This window comes from Palaemon carinicauda, chromosome 28 (genome assembly GCF_036898095.1).
Source record: "Palaemon carinicauda isolate YSFRI2023 chromosome 28, ASM3689809v2, whole genome shotgun sequence".
NCBI lineage: Eukaryota > Metazoa > Arthropoda > Malacostraca > Decapoda > Palaemonidae > Palaemon > Palaemon carinicauda.
Genome location: NC_090752.1, coordinates 80,951,225 through 80,969,146, shown reverse-complemented (window position 1 = coordinate 80,969,146; position 17,922 = coordinate 80,951,225). Strand labels below are relative to the sequence as shown.

Sequence of the window (17,922 nt, the reverse complement as noted above, 5' to 3'; positions counted from 1 at the left end):
TTACGAGAGCCCAAGGGTTCTGCCTAACTAATGTTTCAAGACCCCGAAGGTTCAGCGTAACGGGAAACAGAAGTTTCCCTGTCACAAAACACCGAAGTGTCAGTGACTAAAGTTACGTGAGCCGAAGGGTTCAACATAACTAAGGTTACGGGACCCGGAAGGGACAGCGTAACGGGAAACCGAAGTTTCCCTGTCTCAAAACACGAAGTGTCAGTGACTAAAGTTACGAGAGCCCTAGGGTTCAACGTAACTAATGTTACGAGACCCCGAAGGGTCAGCGTAACGGGAAACTGAAGTTTCCCTGTCACAAAACACCGAAGTGTCAGTGACTAAAGTTACGAGAGCCCTAGGGTTCAACGTAACTAATGTTACGGGACCCCGAAGGGTCAGCGTAACAAGAAACCGCAGTTTCCCTGTCACAACCCACCGGAGTGTTAGAGTGACTAAAGTTACGAGAGCCCAAGGGTTCAGCGTAACTAATGTTACGAGACCCCGAAGGGTCAGCGCAACGAGAAACCAAAGTTTCCCTGTCACAAAACACCGAAGTGTCAAAGTGACTAAAGTTACGAGAGCCCAAGGGTTCTGCATAACTAATGTTACGAGACCCCGAAGGATCAGCGTAACGAGGAACCAAGGTTCCTCTGTCACGAGACCCCGAAAGGTTAGCGTGATTGATGGCACAAGTTCTGGAAGGCTCAACGTTACCATCGTTACGAGAGCCCAAAGGTTCAGCGTAACTGAAACCCCAAGGTTTCGAGCAGAGTCCCGAAGGAATCCTACTGTCATGAGAACCCGCAGGATCAACATGACGAGAGCCCGAAGGCTCAACGATCACAGCAGTCCAAAGGTTGATCGAAGGAGACACTGAAGGATCAAGGAGAACCAGCAGGTTCAAGATAACACCTCCGCTTAAGAGAAGGCTCTTGCTCCGCCCCTGAAGGAGAACCATAAGCGTAACGGGGGACCGCCGATGCCCAGAGGCGGTCTTCTCTTGAGGACGAGAGACTCGTTCCCCCCAAGGGATAACCTGCTTCAGAGAAAGCTCTGCCACTGCCCCTGGTGGATCAGCAAGCTCCTACAAGTTATTTCTCGCGAACGAGAGGGAAGTTCTCCCGAAGAAGATCGCCTAAGACAAGCTTTCTCCCAGCTCTATGGGAATAAAGCGTAGGCGTAAAATATCTCTCTCGCGAACGAGGGAGAAGTCCTCCCGAAGGAGGACATCGCCAAAGACAAGCTTTCTCCCAGCTCTATGGGAAAAAAGCGTAGGCTTAATAATCTCTCTCACAAACGAGAGTGAAGTCCTCCCGAAGAAGGACATCGCCTAAAACAAGCTTTCTCCCAGCTCTATGGAAAAAAAACGTAGGCGTAAGAAACTCTCTCGCGAACGAGAGAGGAGTCGCCTAAGGCAAGCTTTCTCCCAGCTCTATGGGAAAAAAGAGAGAGAGAGAGAGAGAGAGAGAGAGAGAGAGAGAGAGAGAGAGTGTTCCCCACGAAGGACGAACAAGTTGAAGGTTGACAGGGAATGCTACCTCGTAATAGGGGCAGCTCACGAGCTACCACATGGAGCGCAGGATAACGAACCGTGCGGCCGTAGAACTCGGCCTTGTGTTCTACATCGCTGTTACCTGTGAAAAAATTATATTTTCATATTAAAATAAATTTTTGAACATACCCGGTGGATATATACAGTACAGTATATAGCTAACGTCTCCGACGGTCCGGCAGCAAATTCAAACCTCGCGGGTGATCGTAGTTTGGGTTGCTGGGTGTACACTAGCGCCACCACTCGCCAGGATACCGGAACTATTCCTCACATCCTCAGGTCTTCTCTGCCCGTAGGGTCTCTAGAGGGGCGGAAGGGAGGGAGTTTAATAATATATAACCACCGGGTAAGTATGTTCAAAAATTTATTTTATGAAAATATAATTTTTAAACATTTAACTCAGCAGGTGGATATATATATATAGCTGATTCACACCCTTGGTGGAGGGTAAGAGACCAGGAGTAAACATCATAGGAATATAACTCGAGAGTTTTGATATAAAACAAACTTAAGGATTAGTACCTGATAAGGAAGCTGACTTTGATGATACTCTGCCTCATTAGTCCGCTATCCTTATGAAGCCCAGCGATCCACTCAGGGGGCTGAAAGACCTCTAGGAGCTGTCATATCTAGGGTGACCACCCCTATGACAGGACCTAAACCAATACCCTTGATCTGGGCGCTCTCAAGAAACAAGTTTGACCACGAGCCAAAATCAAAAGATTGCGGAAGACTGTCTCAGTCTCCACATACAACCCAAAAAACAATAGTTTCAAGAGAAAAAAAAGGTATTAGGATCAAGGGAATGTAGTGGTAGAACCTTCACCCACCACTGCACTCGCTGCTACAAATGATCCCAATGTGTAGCAGTCCTAACAAAGAGTCTGGACATTCTTTAAATAATGAGAAGCGAACACAGATTTACTTCTCCAATAGGTTGCGTCCATAATGCTTCTTAGGGATCGATTTTGCTTGAAAGCCACTGACGTTGCCACTGCTCTGACTTCATGAGTCTTAACTTTCAATAATCTAAGGTCAGTCTTACCGCAATGAGTGTGAGCCTCTCTAATTAAAAATCTAACAAAATATGATAAGGGGTTCTTCGACATTGGCTCCTTGACCGAACACCATAAGGCCTCTGATTCACCTCGTAAATTCTTGGTTCTGTCAAGATAAAATTTAAGTGCTCTTACAGGACACAAGACTCTTTCAATTTCATTACCAACCACATCTGACAGGTTGGGAATCTCAAAAGATTTTGGCCATGGATGAGATGGTCGCTCATTTTTGGCCAGGAAGCCAAGCTGCAAGGAGCATACTGCCTTATTAGAACAGAAGCCAATCTTCTTGCTGAAGGCATGCACCTCACTAACTCTCTTTGCAGTAGCAAGACTCACTTGAAAAAGAGTTTTCAGAGTAAGGTCTTTGAGAGAGGCTGAGTGCAGAGGTTCAAATCTCTCATACATGAGAAATTTAAGTACCACATCCAAGTTCCAGGCTGGAGTCATAATCCGATGCTCCTTGGAAGTCTCAAAAGACTTGAGAAGGTCTTGAAGATTTTTATTGTTCGATAGATCCATGTTCCTGTGTCTGAACACTGCAGCTAACATGCTTCTGTAACCTTTAATAGTAGAGGCAGAAAAGTTACGGTTGTTTCTAAGGTGTAGCAGGAAGTCAGCGATCTGCGCTATAGTGGTATCGGATGAGGAAACAGAGGTGGACTTGCACCAATCTCGAAATAACTCCCATTTGGATTGGTAGATCCTGATGGTAGCGGATCTCCTTGCCCTGGCAATAGCTCTAGCTGCCTGCTTCGAAAACCCTCAAGCTCTAGAGTCTCTCGATAGTCTGAAGGCAGTTAGACGAAGCGCGGGGAGGCTTTGATGGAATCTTTTCATGTGAGGTTGTCGGAGAAGATCCAACCGCAATGGCAGACTTCTTGGGATGTCCACCAGCCATTGATGTACCTCGGTGAACCATTCCTAGAGGGCCAGAGAGGAGCAACCAACGTCAACCTGGTCCTTTCTTGAGAGGCGAACTTCTGCAGAACTTTGTGAAGGATTTTGAAGGGAGGAAACGCATAAATTTCCAGGTGAGACCAAAGAACGCATCTATGTGGACTGCCTCTGGATCTGGAACTGGAGAGCAGTAAGTTGGAAGTCTCTTTGTTAACGAGGTCGCGAACAGGTCTATGGCAGGACGACCCCATATCCTCCATAGTTTTTCGCACACCTCCTCATGAAGCGTCCATTCCGTGGAGATGACTTGTCCTCTTCTGCTGAGGCAGTCTGCCATCACATTCCTTTCTCCCTGAATGAATCTTGTAAGAAGGGAGATGTTTCTTTCCTTTGACCAAACTAGGAGATCCCTTGCAGTTAAGTAAAGGGACTGTGAGTGGGTCCCCGCCTTGTTTGGAGATACAGTGAACCCTCGTTTATCGCGGTAGATAGGTTCCAGACCCCGGCCGCGATAGGTGAAAATCCGCGAAGTAGTGACACCATATTTACCTATTTATTTAACATGTATATTCAGACTTTTAAAACCTTCCCTTGTACGTAGTACTGTTAACAAACTACCCTATAATGTACAGAACACTTAATGCATGTACTACAGTACCCTAAACTAAAACAGACACAAATATTAAAGGCAACTTTATATCATGCGTTTTCTAAACACGCCAAAAAGCACGATAAAAAATGGCAACCAAGGTTTTGTTTACGTTTATCTCTGATTATAATGAAGAAACAAACGCATTTACACATCTGTGTATAGGTTAGTTTTTTGCATCGATTATACAGTATTGATTATTCAGTACAGTATGTTGATTTTGTTATTGAGAGAGAGAGAGAGAGAGAGAGGAGAGAGAGAGAGAGAGAGAGAGAGGAGAGAGAGAGAGTTGTTTTACGTACGTAAATGTAAATTTTAAACAAAAACAAAAATAGCCCCATTTCATATAAAATAGATTACAAATATTTTACTTTATCATATTACAGTAGTCTGTATAATACTGTAAAGTTCAGTACAGTATGTTGTTGTTATAGTCGTGGCGATGAAATTCTCACGAAACAAAAACACGCCATTTGATTACAACAGCTGATTCATTCTCTCTCTCTCTCTCTCTCTCTTCGTGTTATACAATACTTACATTTAGATGAAGAAACTAAAATTAGTTTTCTTAGTGTCAATTAAATACGAAACGAAAAAATTAGGCCGAGTCTACATCCATTTCAATCATAGCTAAAAATACGGCATCCGATTTCATCAGCAAACCACTATTTTTTGGGAAATATCCTTTTATTCTAGAAAATTGCCACTCTTTGAATAGTTAATTGCACATTAAGAAAGCGTGTACTTTTGTTTTTAAATTTCGGGTGTGTTTTAAAAATCGAGTATTGTTGACTTCTTTTTGTTTTACTTTTGGCTGTGATTAGATCAGCCGTCATCTAGCTGCCGCTCGAGTGTGTACGAATACACTAACAAAGTATCGTTTATACCATTTCTTAACTTATTCAAACCGTCTACAGTATACAGTTGATATTACATAAGCACCAAGGTGTTATAACCTATCAAATTTTTTTGTTTATTACATTTAAACCCCCCTCTATCTCTCTCTCTCTCTCTCTCTCTCTCTCTCTCTCTCTCTCTCTCTCTCTCTCTCTCTCTCTCTACCTCTCTCTCTCTCTGTGGGCTACTTTTCACTACCTCCCATTCCTTACCTCTCTCTATCTCTCTAACAAATGATATCTTTGTTGCTCCTCAAAGTTTCATTTATATTGAAAATCATTCATGATTCAATTTTCCTTACTTTCTCCAATCTCGCACCATCGGTCACATCGCGGTATTTTCGAAATTTCCGGAAAATCCGCGATATATGTATGTACATGGGTTATGAAAAAAATCCGCGAAGTGGTGGTGAATCCGCGATGGTCGAACCGCGAAGTAGCGAGGGTTCACTGTATAGGCTAACGCTGTGGTGTTGTCCGCGTTTACCTACACCCCCTTGTTCGGAATCGGACCTTCGAAACTTTGCAAGGCCAAACAAACTGCAAGTAGCTCCTTGTGGTTCATATGAAGCTTTACCTGGTCTTTGGACCAAAGGTCCGAACACTAGTTTGCCTAGAGTTGCTCCCCACCCCAAGTCCGATGCGTCTGAGTACAACACATGGTCTGGGTTCTTGTGGGCAAGAGAGAGACCTTCCTGAAGTCTGAGGTTGACGTCCCACCATTTCAGGCAAGTCTTGACTGTGTTCGTAAGTGGGATGGAAACTGCTTCCAAGCCCTTCTTCTTTCCCCAATGTTGGTTGAGGTGAAACTGGAGAGGGCGTAGATCGAGTCTTCCCAGGGAGACAAATTGCTCCAGCGACGATAGAGTTCCCAACAGACTCATCCTTAATCTTACAGAACAACTGCTCTTCTTCTGATATTGATGAATCTTTAAGAGAGCTTGCTCTAGTCTTGTGGGCGATGGAAAATCCCGAAAAACTAGACTCCGTATCACCATCCCCAAATAGAGAACAGTTTGGGACGGAATCAGTTGTGACTTCTCCTTGTTTACTAGGAGACCTAATTCCTTGGCTAGGTCTAACGTCCATTTGAGATCCTTCAGACAGCGGTTTAATGATGACACCCTGATTAACCAGTCGTCTAGGTAAAGGGAGGCTCTGACACCTGACGAATGTAGGAAGCTCGCTACATTCCGCATGAGCTTTGTAAAAATTAGAGGAGCAGTGCTGAGGCCGAAGCACAGAGCTCGAAACTGGTACACTTCTTTCCCATACATGAACCTTAGATAACGTTGAAAGGTCGGATGTATAGGGATATGGAAGTAAGCGTCCTGGAGATCGAGAGAGACCATCCAGTCGCTTTCCCTTACTGCTGCTAGAACAGATTTGGAAGTTTCCATCGTGAACTTTGTTTTCAAGATGAACACATTGAGCGCACTCACATCTAGCACTGGTCTCCAGCCCCCTGTGTTCTTTGGAACCAGGAAGAGACGGTTGTAAAAGCCTGGAGATTGATGGTTCAAGACCTTCACCACCGCCCCCTTTTCTAACAAAAGTGACACCTGATGTTGTAAGGCCTGTCTTTTTGCTTCCTCTCGGTACCTGGGAGAGAGATCTATAGGATTTCGAACAAAAGGAATTTTGTAACCCTCCTTCAACAAGAGGACAGACCATTGGTCCGCTCTCCTTCTCTCCCACGCCTGCCAGAAGTTCTTCAATCTGGCCCCTACTGCTGTCTGAAGCTGTGGGCAGTCAGACTCTGCCACGGCTGGATCTGGCCCCCCTTCTCTTACCTCGTCTTCCATCAGAACGAGAGTTGCCTCTGTTGGAGGCTCTGCCACGAAAGGGAGGAATAAATCTAGAAGCAGGGGTATCCAACTTTGGTTTGCTGCTGGAGAAAGATGATGGCAAAACTTTGCGAGCTGTTTTAGCAACTAAATCATGAGTATCCATCAAGGCAAGAGATGACGCTATATCCTTGATAAGATCTTGGGGAAACAGTGAACGCGAGAGAGGAGCAAAAAGAAGCTCCGACTTCTGACACGGAGTAACTCCCATGGATAGGAATGAGCACAATGACTCCCTCTTCTTCAGTACACCTGCAGTAAAAATAGCAGCAAGTTCGTTAGATTCGTCTCTTATAGCTTTGTCCATACAGGACATAATCTGGACAACAGCATCATTATTAGAAGGTGATACCTTCTTGCTCAAGGCCCCCAACGACCAATCCAAAAAGTTGAAGACTTCAAAAGCACGGAAGACTCCCTTGAGTAGATGGTCAAGTTCCGAAGTGGTCCACAACACCTTGGAGCGTCTCATGGCTAGACAACGAGGAGAGTCTACCAGGCTTGAGAAGTCCCCCGAGGCAGAGGCAGGTACTCCCAAGCCGAGAACTTCTCCTGTGTCATACCAGACGCTCGAACGAGAAGCAAGTTTAGATGGAGGGAAGGCAAAGGAAGACTTTCCAAGACTTCTTTTGGTCTCCAACCAGTCTCCTAGCAGACGCAAGGCCCTCTTAGAAGACCGAGAGAGCACTAACTTCGTATAAGAGGGAGCTGTAGCAGTCATGCCTAAAGTGAATTCTGAAGGAGGCGAGCGTGGAGCAGCAGGAACAAAATGAGATGGAAAAACTTCTTTAAAAACAGTCATTATTTTCTTAAAATCTAGAGATTGTTGTGCAACTCTAGGTTCCTCTTCTTCTGACAGGATCCCCAACGGTACGTTAGTGGAAAGAGGGTCATCAGCTTCCTCCTCAGAGTAAACTTCATCTGACAGAACGATATTCTTCCGAGAAGGCGAATCCAAAGGAGGTCGAGAATGCAAAGCTTGACAGCCTACATCAACCTGCCGATGAGTAACAGGCAAGGCAGGAGGGTCGACGTCACGTCGTGACTGCAGTGACTGACGCTCGACGTCACGTCGTGACTGCAGCGGCTGACATCCGACGTCACGTCGTGACTGCAGTGACTGACGCTCGACGTCACGGCTGGACTGCAAAGACTGACGCTCGACGTCACGTTTGAAAGCAAGGTTAACACTAGGGGTCACGTCAGCGTGACGTAAAGCTTCACGCTTAGAAGGCTGATGAAAAGCGTCACGCTTAGCGGAACCACGACGCTCCGCAAGTGAGGATTCCTGTCGAACAGGAGCTGGACCGTAGGCCTGCATTAAGGTGGACAGCTTCGACTGCATGACCTGCAATACACTAAAGTTAGGATCCCGAACACAAGGATCAGAATGTGACATCGCCAATGTCAGTTCAGAAACGTCAGCTCTGATAACGGGAGCAGCAGCACCCACGTCACGTCTGGAACGCCCAGACAAAACATTGGCACCGTGACTCTGTGAAGGGGCCTCCGGAGCCACAAAATCTGATGTTAAAAATGAACGTTTAGCAGGCGAGCCTCCATCTGATGAAGGTATACGTTCTGGGCTGCTCCAGTGACTGCAGCCAGGACGTTGACTTTGTTCTGAAGGAACCAATTTCCTCTTAAGAGGTCGTGAAACCTGACGCCAGGATTTCCTACTAATATGAGCGTTATCGGAGGACGAGGAGAACTTAGTCTCGTCTCTCTCATAATAAGGACGATCGTGAGGAGCAACGTCTGCAACTCGTGAGAGAACGTCTGTTCGTAGTTTAACACCTATCATTCCCTTTCGTCTTTTGATATTCCTTCTCCCAGGGGTTGGGGAGCTTGAAAGAGGTCTCGGACTGGGCGAACGGCAAGTACGAACAGACGAACCCTCAGCAACACTGAACACATTTTTAACACTTTTCGCACTAACACTTGCACTTTTCAAAAACTTCACATCGGACATAAGTTGCTTCCGATCCGTAGCCAGCGATTCGACCTTGGCACCAAGAGCATGAATAGCCTTCATCATGTCCTTCAGTGAAGACTCGTTATTGCTAGTAGGGGGTTCAGAAACTACCACTACAGGGGGAGGACAAGGTTCAGGGACATGGGGAGAGGAAAATTCTCGAGAATGAGAAGAGCTTCTTCTTACCCTATCTCTCTCTAATTTACAAGTATATTTTTCATACTCTAACCACTCATTATCTGACAAAATGACACATTCATCGCATCGATCCCCCAATTGACAAATCTTACCTCTACAATTAATACAAATAGATTGGGGTCGATGGAAGCCTTTGGAAGGTGCCTATTACAGCCTTTAGCACATTTCCTATACACAGGGGAAGGGTCAGCCATATTGGAATGTCCAGAGAGAGATAAAAAACAAAGCAAGGGTCAATAATAGTCAAATCAAAAAAGAGTTCAAGAACAGTCGAAAGAATAACCAACCAAGCGAAAGCCATAAACCAAAACAAGTACTTCACCAAAGCTGTAGAAACTTGAGGTCAGTGCGAGCAAGAAAATCAGAGAAGAACTGAGGATGTGAGGAATAGTTCCAGTATCCTGGCGAGTGGTGGCGCTAGTGTACACCCAGCAACCCAACCTACGATCGTCCGCGAGCTTTTAATTTGCTGCCAGACCGTCGGAGACGTTAGCTATATATATCCACCGGCTAAGTTAAATGTTTAAAAAAAGGAAGTTGTTATCAATTAAAATTCATGCTCCGTTGCACAAAATACACTATTCGGGGAATAAGTCACCTTCCTTGTAAGATAATTCCTCGAAAGGGAGCTGAACTGTTATATACTTTAATGAAACAAACACACGGCAGAGTTGAGAACCCTGCCGACCAACAGTCGCAGGGTAGGGCGGCAATGACAATTCCCTTGCGGCGGAAGCAGTTGGATACGTTGTCAACAGCAATTAAAGTTACACGTAACTAACAACGTATATTCCCATTTATACATATATACACTTATATATATGTAAGATAAATGAAAACACAAGAAAAACAAAAAATCAAAATAAAAAAACATCAAGGCAAGTTTTTACGGGAGAGAAAGGGCAGCATGTCCGTCCTCTACCGAGCCATAAAGTTAAGTGGTTACTCAGCCGAGAGGTGTGAGCGGGGTAGCCAGTCTATCACACCCCCCACCCGCTAACTAGCGGATAGGGCAGTTATCCCTCACTAAAATTATCATGGGTCGTCTTTCAGCTGCGCCGAAAGTATACCCTATAAATAGCGAAGGTTTGTATCTGTGTCGGAACAAACCCCTATTAAATAGCATGGTTTGTATTCCATTTACAGAACAAATATTCTTTTATGAACATTATAATTACAGTACTGAAATTTTGATAAAAAATCTGAAAATAAAGTACGTATATTGACAATGTATACCATATTTGACGTATATTGACAATGTATACAATATCTGACATGTTAAAACTTATATTGTCTTTAAAATGTTATTTTCATTAGTAAAATAAATTTTTGAATATACTTACCCGATGATCATGTAGCTGTCAACTCTGTTGCCCGACAGAAATCTACGGTCGGGATACGCCAGCGATCGCTATACAGGTGGGGGTGTACACAACAGCGCCATCTGTGAGTAGGTACTCAAGTACTTCTTGTCAACAAGAACTCAATTTTCTCCTCGGTCCACTGGTTCTCTATGGGGAGGAAGGGCGGGTCCTTAAATTCATGATCATCGGGTAAGTATATTCAAAAATTTATTTTACTAATGAAAATAACATTTTTCAATATTAATCTTACCCGATGATCATGTAGCTGATTCACACCCAGGGTGGTGGGTGGAGACCAGCATACATGTTAACAAAGAAGCTAAGTATCCCGTATCTTATTTTAGCCGTTATTCAAAAATAACAAACATAAAATAAATAAGTACCTGGTAAGGAAGTCGACTTGAACCATTACTCTGCTTTTTTTAAGTACGTCTTCCTTACTGAGCCTAGCGATCCTCTTAGGATGCTGAGCGACTCCTAGGTGCTGAAGTATGAAGGGCTGCAACCCATACTAAAGGACCTCATCACAACCTCTAATCCAGGCGCTTCTCAAGAAAGAATTTGACCACCCGCTAAATCAACCAGGATGCGGAAGGCTTCTTAGCCTTCCGGACAACCCAGAAATATTTCAAGAGAAAGATTAAAAAGGTTCTGGAATTAGGGAATTGTAGTGGTGGAGCCCCCACCACTACTGCACTCGTTGCTACGAATGGTCCCAGAGTGTAGCAGTTCTCGTAAAGAGACTGGACATTCTTAAGATAAAAGACGCGAACACTGATTAGCTTTTCCAAAAGGTTGCGTCGAAAATATTTTGCAGAGATCTATTTTATTAAAAGGTCACGGAAGTTGTGACAGCTCTAACTTCGTGTGTCCTTACCTTCAGCCAAGCTTGGTCTTCCTCATTCAGAAGGGAATGAGCTTCTCGTATTAACAGTCTGAAAATAATAGGATAAAGAATTCTCTGACATAGGCAAAGATGAATTCTTAACTGAACACCATAAAGCTTCAGACGGGCCCCGTAAAGGTTTTTAAAATAGAACTTAAGAGCTCTTACAGGACATAATACTCTTTCTAGTTCATTTCCAACCATACGATAAGTTTGGAATAACGAACGATATTGGTCAAGGCCGAGAAGGCAGCTCGTGTTTGGCTAGAAAACCAAGATGTAGAACATGTAGCCGTTTCGGATGAAAATCCGATGTTCTTGCTGAAGGCATGAATCTCACTGACTCTTTTAGCTGTGGTTAAGCATATCAGGAAAAGAGTCTTAAAGTTGAGATCTTTCAGGGAGGCTGATTGAAGTGGTTCGAACCTGTCTAACATAAGGAATCTTAGAACCACGTCTAAATTCCAACCAGGTGTAACCAAACGACGCTCCTTCGTGGTCTCAAAAGACTTAAGGAGGTCCTGTAGATCTTTATTGTTGGAAAGATCTAAGCCTCTGTGACGGAAGACTGATGCCAACATGCTTCTGTAACCCTTGAAAGTGGGAGCTGAAAGAGATCGCTCTTTCCTCAGATATAAGAGGAAGTCAGCTATATGAGTTACAGAGGTACTGGTCGAGGATACGGATACTGACTTGCACCAGTTTAGGAAGATTTCCCACTTCGATTGGTAGACTCTAAGGGTGGATGTTCTCCTTGCTCTAACAATCGCTCTGGTTGCCTCCTTCGAAAAACCTCTAGTTCTCGAGAGTCTTTCGATACTCTGAAGGCAGTGAGACGAAGAGCGTGGAGGCCTTGGAGTACCTTCTTACGCGTGGCAGACGTAGCAGGTCCACCCTTAGGGGAAGAGTTCTGGGAACGTCTACTAGCCATCGAAGTACCTCGGTAAGTTATTCTCTCGCGGGCCAGAGGGAAGCAACTAGTGTCAACTTTGTCCCATCGTGAGAGGCGAACTTCTGCAGTACCTTGTTCACAATCTAGAACGGAGGGAATGCATATAGATCTAGATGAGACTAATCTAGTAGAAAGGCATCTAAAAGAACCACTGCTGGGTCCGGGATAGGTGAGCAAAGTATTGAGAGCCTCTTGGACATCGAGGTTGCGAAGAGATCTATGGTTGGCTGGCCCCAGGTGACCCAAAGTCTCTTGCATACATCTCTGTGGAGGGTCCAATATGTTGGAATTATTGTCCCTTCCTACTGAGACAAACTGCTAAGACATTCAAGTTGCCTTGGAAGAAATTTGTTACTAGTGAAAAGTCTAGACCTGTTGAACAGGAGAGGAGGTCACTAGCGAACTCGCACCATGTCAGAGAGTAGGTCCCTCCTTGCTAGGAGATGAACATCAAAGCAGGGAGTTGTCCGTGTTGACCTCCATTACTTTGTCTTGAAGGAGAGACCTGAAGCTTTTCCAGGTCAGACGTACTGCCAGAAGCTTCTTGCAGTTAAAATGCATTGTCCTTTGACTCGAGTTCCATAATCCCGAGCATTCCCTACCGCCTAAGGTCGCACCCCAGCCTACGTCCGATGCGTCTGAGAAGAGAACGTGGTTGGGGGTCTGAACAGTCAGGGAAAGACCCTATAAAAGGTTGATAAAGTCCTTTCCTCAGGTTAGACCAGACTTATCTTCCGAAAACCGGGATCGAGACCGCTTCTAGCGTCTCGTCCTTTTCCAGTGAAGAGCTAGATGAAACCGAAGAGGACGGAGGTGAAGTCTTCCAAGTGACACCAATTGAACCACGGATGACAGTGTCCTAACCAGACTCATCCACAGCCTGACAGGGCCGTATTCCTTCTTCAGCATCTTCTGGATGGATAGCAGGGCTGGGGATTGATCTTCTTGTTCAGCCATGTCCTCATCAGAGGGTTCCTCATCCGAAACTGATGAGGAAACGGCAACGGAGTGGGCAACGTCTGACTCGCTGAATCCGGTCGCACTGGTGGATGCGTGATGGAGCCGGACACAAGATCATGGTACTGCTGCATAGTCTGTGAACTGTCAACCATGGGGATGCGAGGAAGTACAGCGACAACCCGAAACTGTCTAGACTGTCTGGGTAGTACAGACAACCCCTTATCGGGTTGCTGAGGTTGCCGCACTGCGTCACAACAAGTCACCCTGCTGGTTGTTGAACGTCTTCCCAGTGAAACACTGAACGTCCACAACCACCTCCGAGAGTAGCTTAACGTCAACGTGCGACTGGCAACCCACACTGGGTCGCACCGGTGGAGGAACCATCTCAACTGGCGGACGTGAGTAGGATACCTCAGCGTCAACAGGGCGTACAACCAACCGGTAGGAAGGTCGTTGGCAAGAAGGTTCTTCTCCGTAAAAAATCCTCTATCAAGGACTAAGCTTGGACTGCATGTCTTGCAACAAAGCCCAAGGTCTATGGGAGCAGGTGTGGCAACAGACGGGGTTAGCGACTGAAGCGGAACCATTTACCCTCCCTGGAAGCATGTTATGCTTAAATTAAAGTCCATAGGAGGCTAAGCAGCTTAAGGCTCCTCTCCAAATGACAGAGTCCTCAAGGGAATATCAGAAGGAGGGAGAACAGCACTTTCTCATCTACAGGAACCATATCCGAGAAAAGCTAGGTTCTCTCAGTGAGGGTTTCACTGGTGCAAAAGCAGCAGACCAGAAGGCAACGTTATGAAACTGCTTGACAGTCTGTGAACTGTCAAAAACTGAACTGTCAACCACAACAGGAGCGTGAGGACATACAGCACTGGTGTATAAGTAGCAGACCAGAAGGCAACGTCATGTAACTGTTTGACAGTCTGTGAGATGGCAACAACCAAAGTTGTGTGGGGAAGCCTCAACTCCTGACTGACTAGTTTGCTGCGGGCGAGTGGCGGTAACCACAGTGTGTTGCGGAGGCTGACACACCGTGTCAAAACACAGCAGCTTGTGGTAGCTCACGCACGGCAACGGAGTGCTCTGTGTGTGGGAGTCATCATATATCTGGCAGGGTTGACTGTGCATGGGTGGAGGAGCTCTCACAACAAGAGTGTGAGAGCAGGAAGCCATGCCGGGCGCACAACCGTGGGAGGTGTAGGCCCACGGGTGCATCGTCAACCTTCTCCGCAGTCGGAGTGTGGGAGCTGGCAACAACAAAAGCAGAGTGCTGGAGCGAGGGAGGGGCTGCGGTGGGTTGCGGAGCATGCTGTATGGTATGCGGAGCATGCTGTATGGTATGCGGAGCATGCTGCATGGGTTGCGGAGAAAGCCGCATAGTGCTGGAACCCGGCAGCTCTACAGCACCTTCCCACTGCTGATGCGGAAGCTCACGCATGTCAACGGAAGGAGCAGCAAGAACATGCGTCTGGCAGGGTGGACTGCGCATCGGTGGTGGAGCTCTCACAGGTGGAGTGTGGGAGCAGGCAGCCGCAGTATCTGCTGAGCGCACAACCTCGGCGGGTTGTAGGTTAACAGGTGCAGTGTTAACCTTCTCAGCATGATACTCCTGCATGAATGCCGCAAGCTGAGACTGCATAGTCTGCAGCATGGACCACTAGGGTCTATGAAAGACAACAACAAACGGAGCTACTGTCCGTTGTGACTGAGGGTCTAAAACAGCTGGTGCGGCAACAGACGGAGTTACTGCCTGTTGCGGTACCACCTTGCCTCTCTTGGGAGGTGTGCAGTCGTCGGATGACTGGAGCGAGTCCGAACTGACCCAGTGGCTACACCGAGGCCGTTGGACTTGCGCGGAAGGGACCGACTTGCACTTAAAAGCTGCAAGATTTGGTCCATGGTTTCTGCGAGAAACCTCTTCCGCAGACGAGGAATAAATGGGCTCTCTCGTCTTTGTGTGGGTGGGGTGATCACGTCGGCAACGTGTGTAGATACACCCGAAACCACGGAGGGAAACGTCTGTTCGTATATCAAGCCTGTGGAACCCATAAGTCCTTCGACATTACTTCTCCCCTGGCCTTGGGAGCTTGTAAGAGGTATCGGACAAGGTGAACAACTGGCACGAACAAACGAACCCTCGAACGCAACACTGTAACACTTTGCGCATCTCACTTTATCACTTTTGATTTTCTGTTTGCACTTATTTCACTGAACTCGAAACTTTAAGTGATTTGTACCTGAAACACGCAATCCTATCCTTCATTAAAAGGTAGTAATTGCGAAAACAGTTTTACAATGTAACAGAAAAACATAATGAAAGATAAAGAATTCAGTGGCTGGAAAAGAGACTAAACACTAGATCAAATAAACTACGTTTAAAATCTCTCACCGCATAAAGCCTGGGAACAAGAATAAAACTCTAGAAACGTTTTACCTTCTTCCCCTATAGCGACTAGGGAGAAGAGTAAAAAACGAGAACAACGTTACCCGCTTGAACAAAACGTTTATCCTCCTCTCTCTCCCTCCGTCTCTATCTCTCTCTCTCTCTCTCTTGACTTAGAACCTGAGAGATGAGCCCAATTATATATCGTTAAAACATATTATTTGTTAAAGGAAAAAAACTGAAAGGTTTCCCAAATAAAAAGTTCCTTTATTAGAATTAAAACCATTTAAGCTAAGAAAGAATGAACGAAACGCTAGAATCGGTTTACTCTTACTGCAACGTGAAACCGTGAAATACTCTCTCTCTATCGTAACGATAGAGCGCATGTTGAACGTTCTGAACGTCAACAACTGCGGAGACTAAACTAAACGTTAGTTCATCTTTGAAAACAGTACGAGACTATCAAAGAAATTCTTTCAAAAACATTAAAATTAAAATAGCATAAATTCTTAACAGGAAATACGATATGACGGGCTCAATGTTAATTAACTTCGGTTCCAAGTAAGGACCGCCTACTATTAGGAAAGGTCGCATATAAACAAACATAAAAATTAATTTTTATAAGTTTATAATAAATGGAAAGTTAATCGAAGAGGCCTATAAATGGCGGAGAGATATAAAATAAATCTATAACTTTGTTAAGCAAAATTACCAAAAACCTAAACACACTTCCGTCTAAGGGAAGGGTCGGTCATTAAAAGTGAAAGAGAGTCTATACTCTCTTCGACACCAACACTTCCGTCTAAGGGAAGGGTCGGCCATTTAAAAGTGAAAGAGAGTCCATACTCTCTTCGTCACCATAATTAAATCTATCCAAAACGAGTTCAAGTTTTGAAATGAAGATAAAACCCCTGCATAGCGAAAGCTCAAAACTGGAATAGTGTACTTCACCAAAAAGTTGTGAAAACAAATCCAGTTAGGGACGGCGTATTAGTAGGTCTTGCCGGTGGCACGACAGAGGAAAAATTGAGTTCTTGTTGACAAGAAGTACTTGAGTACCTACTCACAGATGGCGCTGTTGTGTACACCCCCACCTGTATAGCGATCGCTGGCGTATCCCGACCGTAGATTTCTGTCGGGCAACAGAGTTGACAGCTACATGATCATCGGGTAAGATTAATATTGAAAAAATTAGTTACACCCAAAGCATGATATATTGTACCAGAAACACTTTCAAATAGCCTGTTACTGTCTTTATTGAAAAGTTATGGAAGAGAAAAGTCCCATTTTGGTTTTATGATTTTTCTAGCAATAAGCACACAGCTAAAAATTCTGCCTTTTGCAAATCAGCATTACTATGCAATCTCCTAAATGCAAGCAACCCAAGCATATTTTTAAGCTATTGATAAAACAGCATACCTAGGTAAATTTTGAAACGTTCTAAGCAACTCTTTGACGTACAATCTTCTGCTAGCTGCTGCTATTGATGTAGAAGAGTTGGGCGTTGTTTCCATCGCTGAAGACAAGGCTGCCAAACTCGATAGGGCTGCCAAATTTGGACCTGTCGAGCTTGTGCCGCCACTGCTGATAAGACTGCTGATACTTGGACAACTCACGATGCCACGACTCTCAATGCTTCTGGCAACAGTGCCGCCTAAACTCCCCATAATATCTGGAACAAAAAATGTTGATTTTGTATCAGAGCAAAATCTGGGAACAGGGAGCACTTCTCCATACAAGTTTTGGAGGATTTACCTTAAACATAGAAATGCTTCTCACTTCGTATGAAAACGTGATAAAACAAATTATTGTCCTTCAACAAGTATGCACATTGTTTTTATTTTTACATGTCATCTACTGTATTATAATGTAACAAAGCAATTACCCTTTTGTTACTACAAAGCTCCTTTTTAATATTCTAGCAGTTATAATATTAAAATTTCCCCATACTGTGTTCAACCCCTTTTTATGCTAGAGCTTTGATCTGTAACAATAATTCAATTCACAATACATCATCATTCTACTAATAACGGTAATCATCTATGCAATTTGCTAGACAAACCCATGAGGTGACTCAATGTGATCTAAAGAGGACACAGATTAATTGCAAGCTATCTTGAAAGTTATTACTTACAAAAATTAAAAATTTTTATGCAGAAAAGATATTTAATGGTAAAGTCTGAATTTTTTTACCTACAGAGTAAAAAGAACATGAATAAAGATAGAGTAAACAGAACATGAATGAAAATAATTTAGCCACCTGAGTAAATATTACAAATACTTTATTAAATGTGATTTGTATTTTTTC

General features: G+C 44.6%; 1 protein-coding gene across 6 annotated transcripts in view; it reads right to left on the bottom strand.

The window, feature by feature from the left end:
• Positions 1–17,922, bottom strand: part of LOC137621675 (CCR4-NOT transcription complex subunit 2-like) — a 218,223-nt gene that overhangs the window by 141,524 nt on the left and 58,777 nt on the right. For 5 of the 6 annotated variants that reach the window (XM_068352182.1, XM_068352179.1, XM_068352183.1 and 2 more), the window contains exon 2: positions 17,034–17,286. In XM_068352182.1, coding sequence (XP_068208283.1) covers positions 17,034–17,281 — 248 coding nt within the window. In that variant the 5' untranslated portion in view covers positions 17,282–17,286. The remainder of the gene's footprint in view (positions 1–17,033; positions 17,287–17,922) is intronic. The other variant, XM_068352184.1, reaches the window with a different exon arrangement.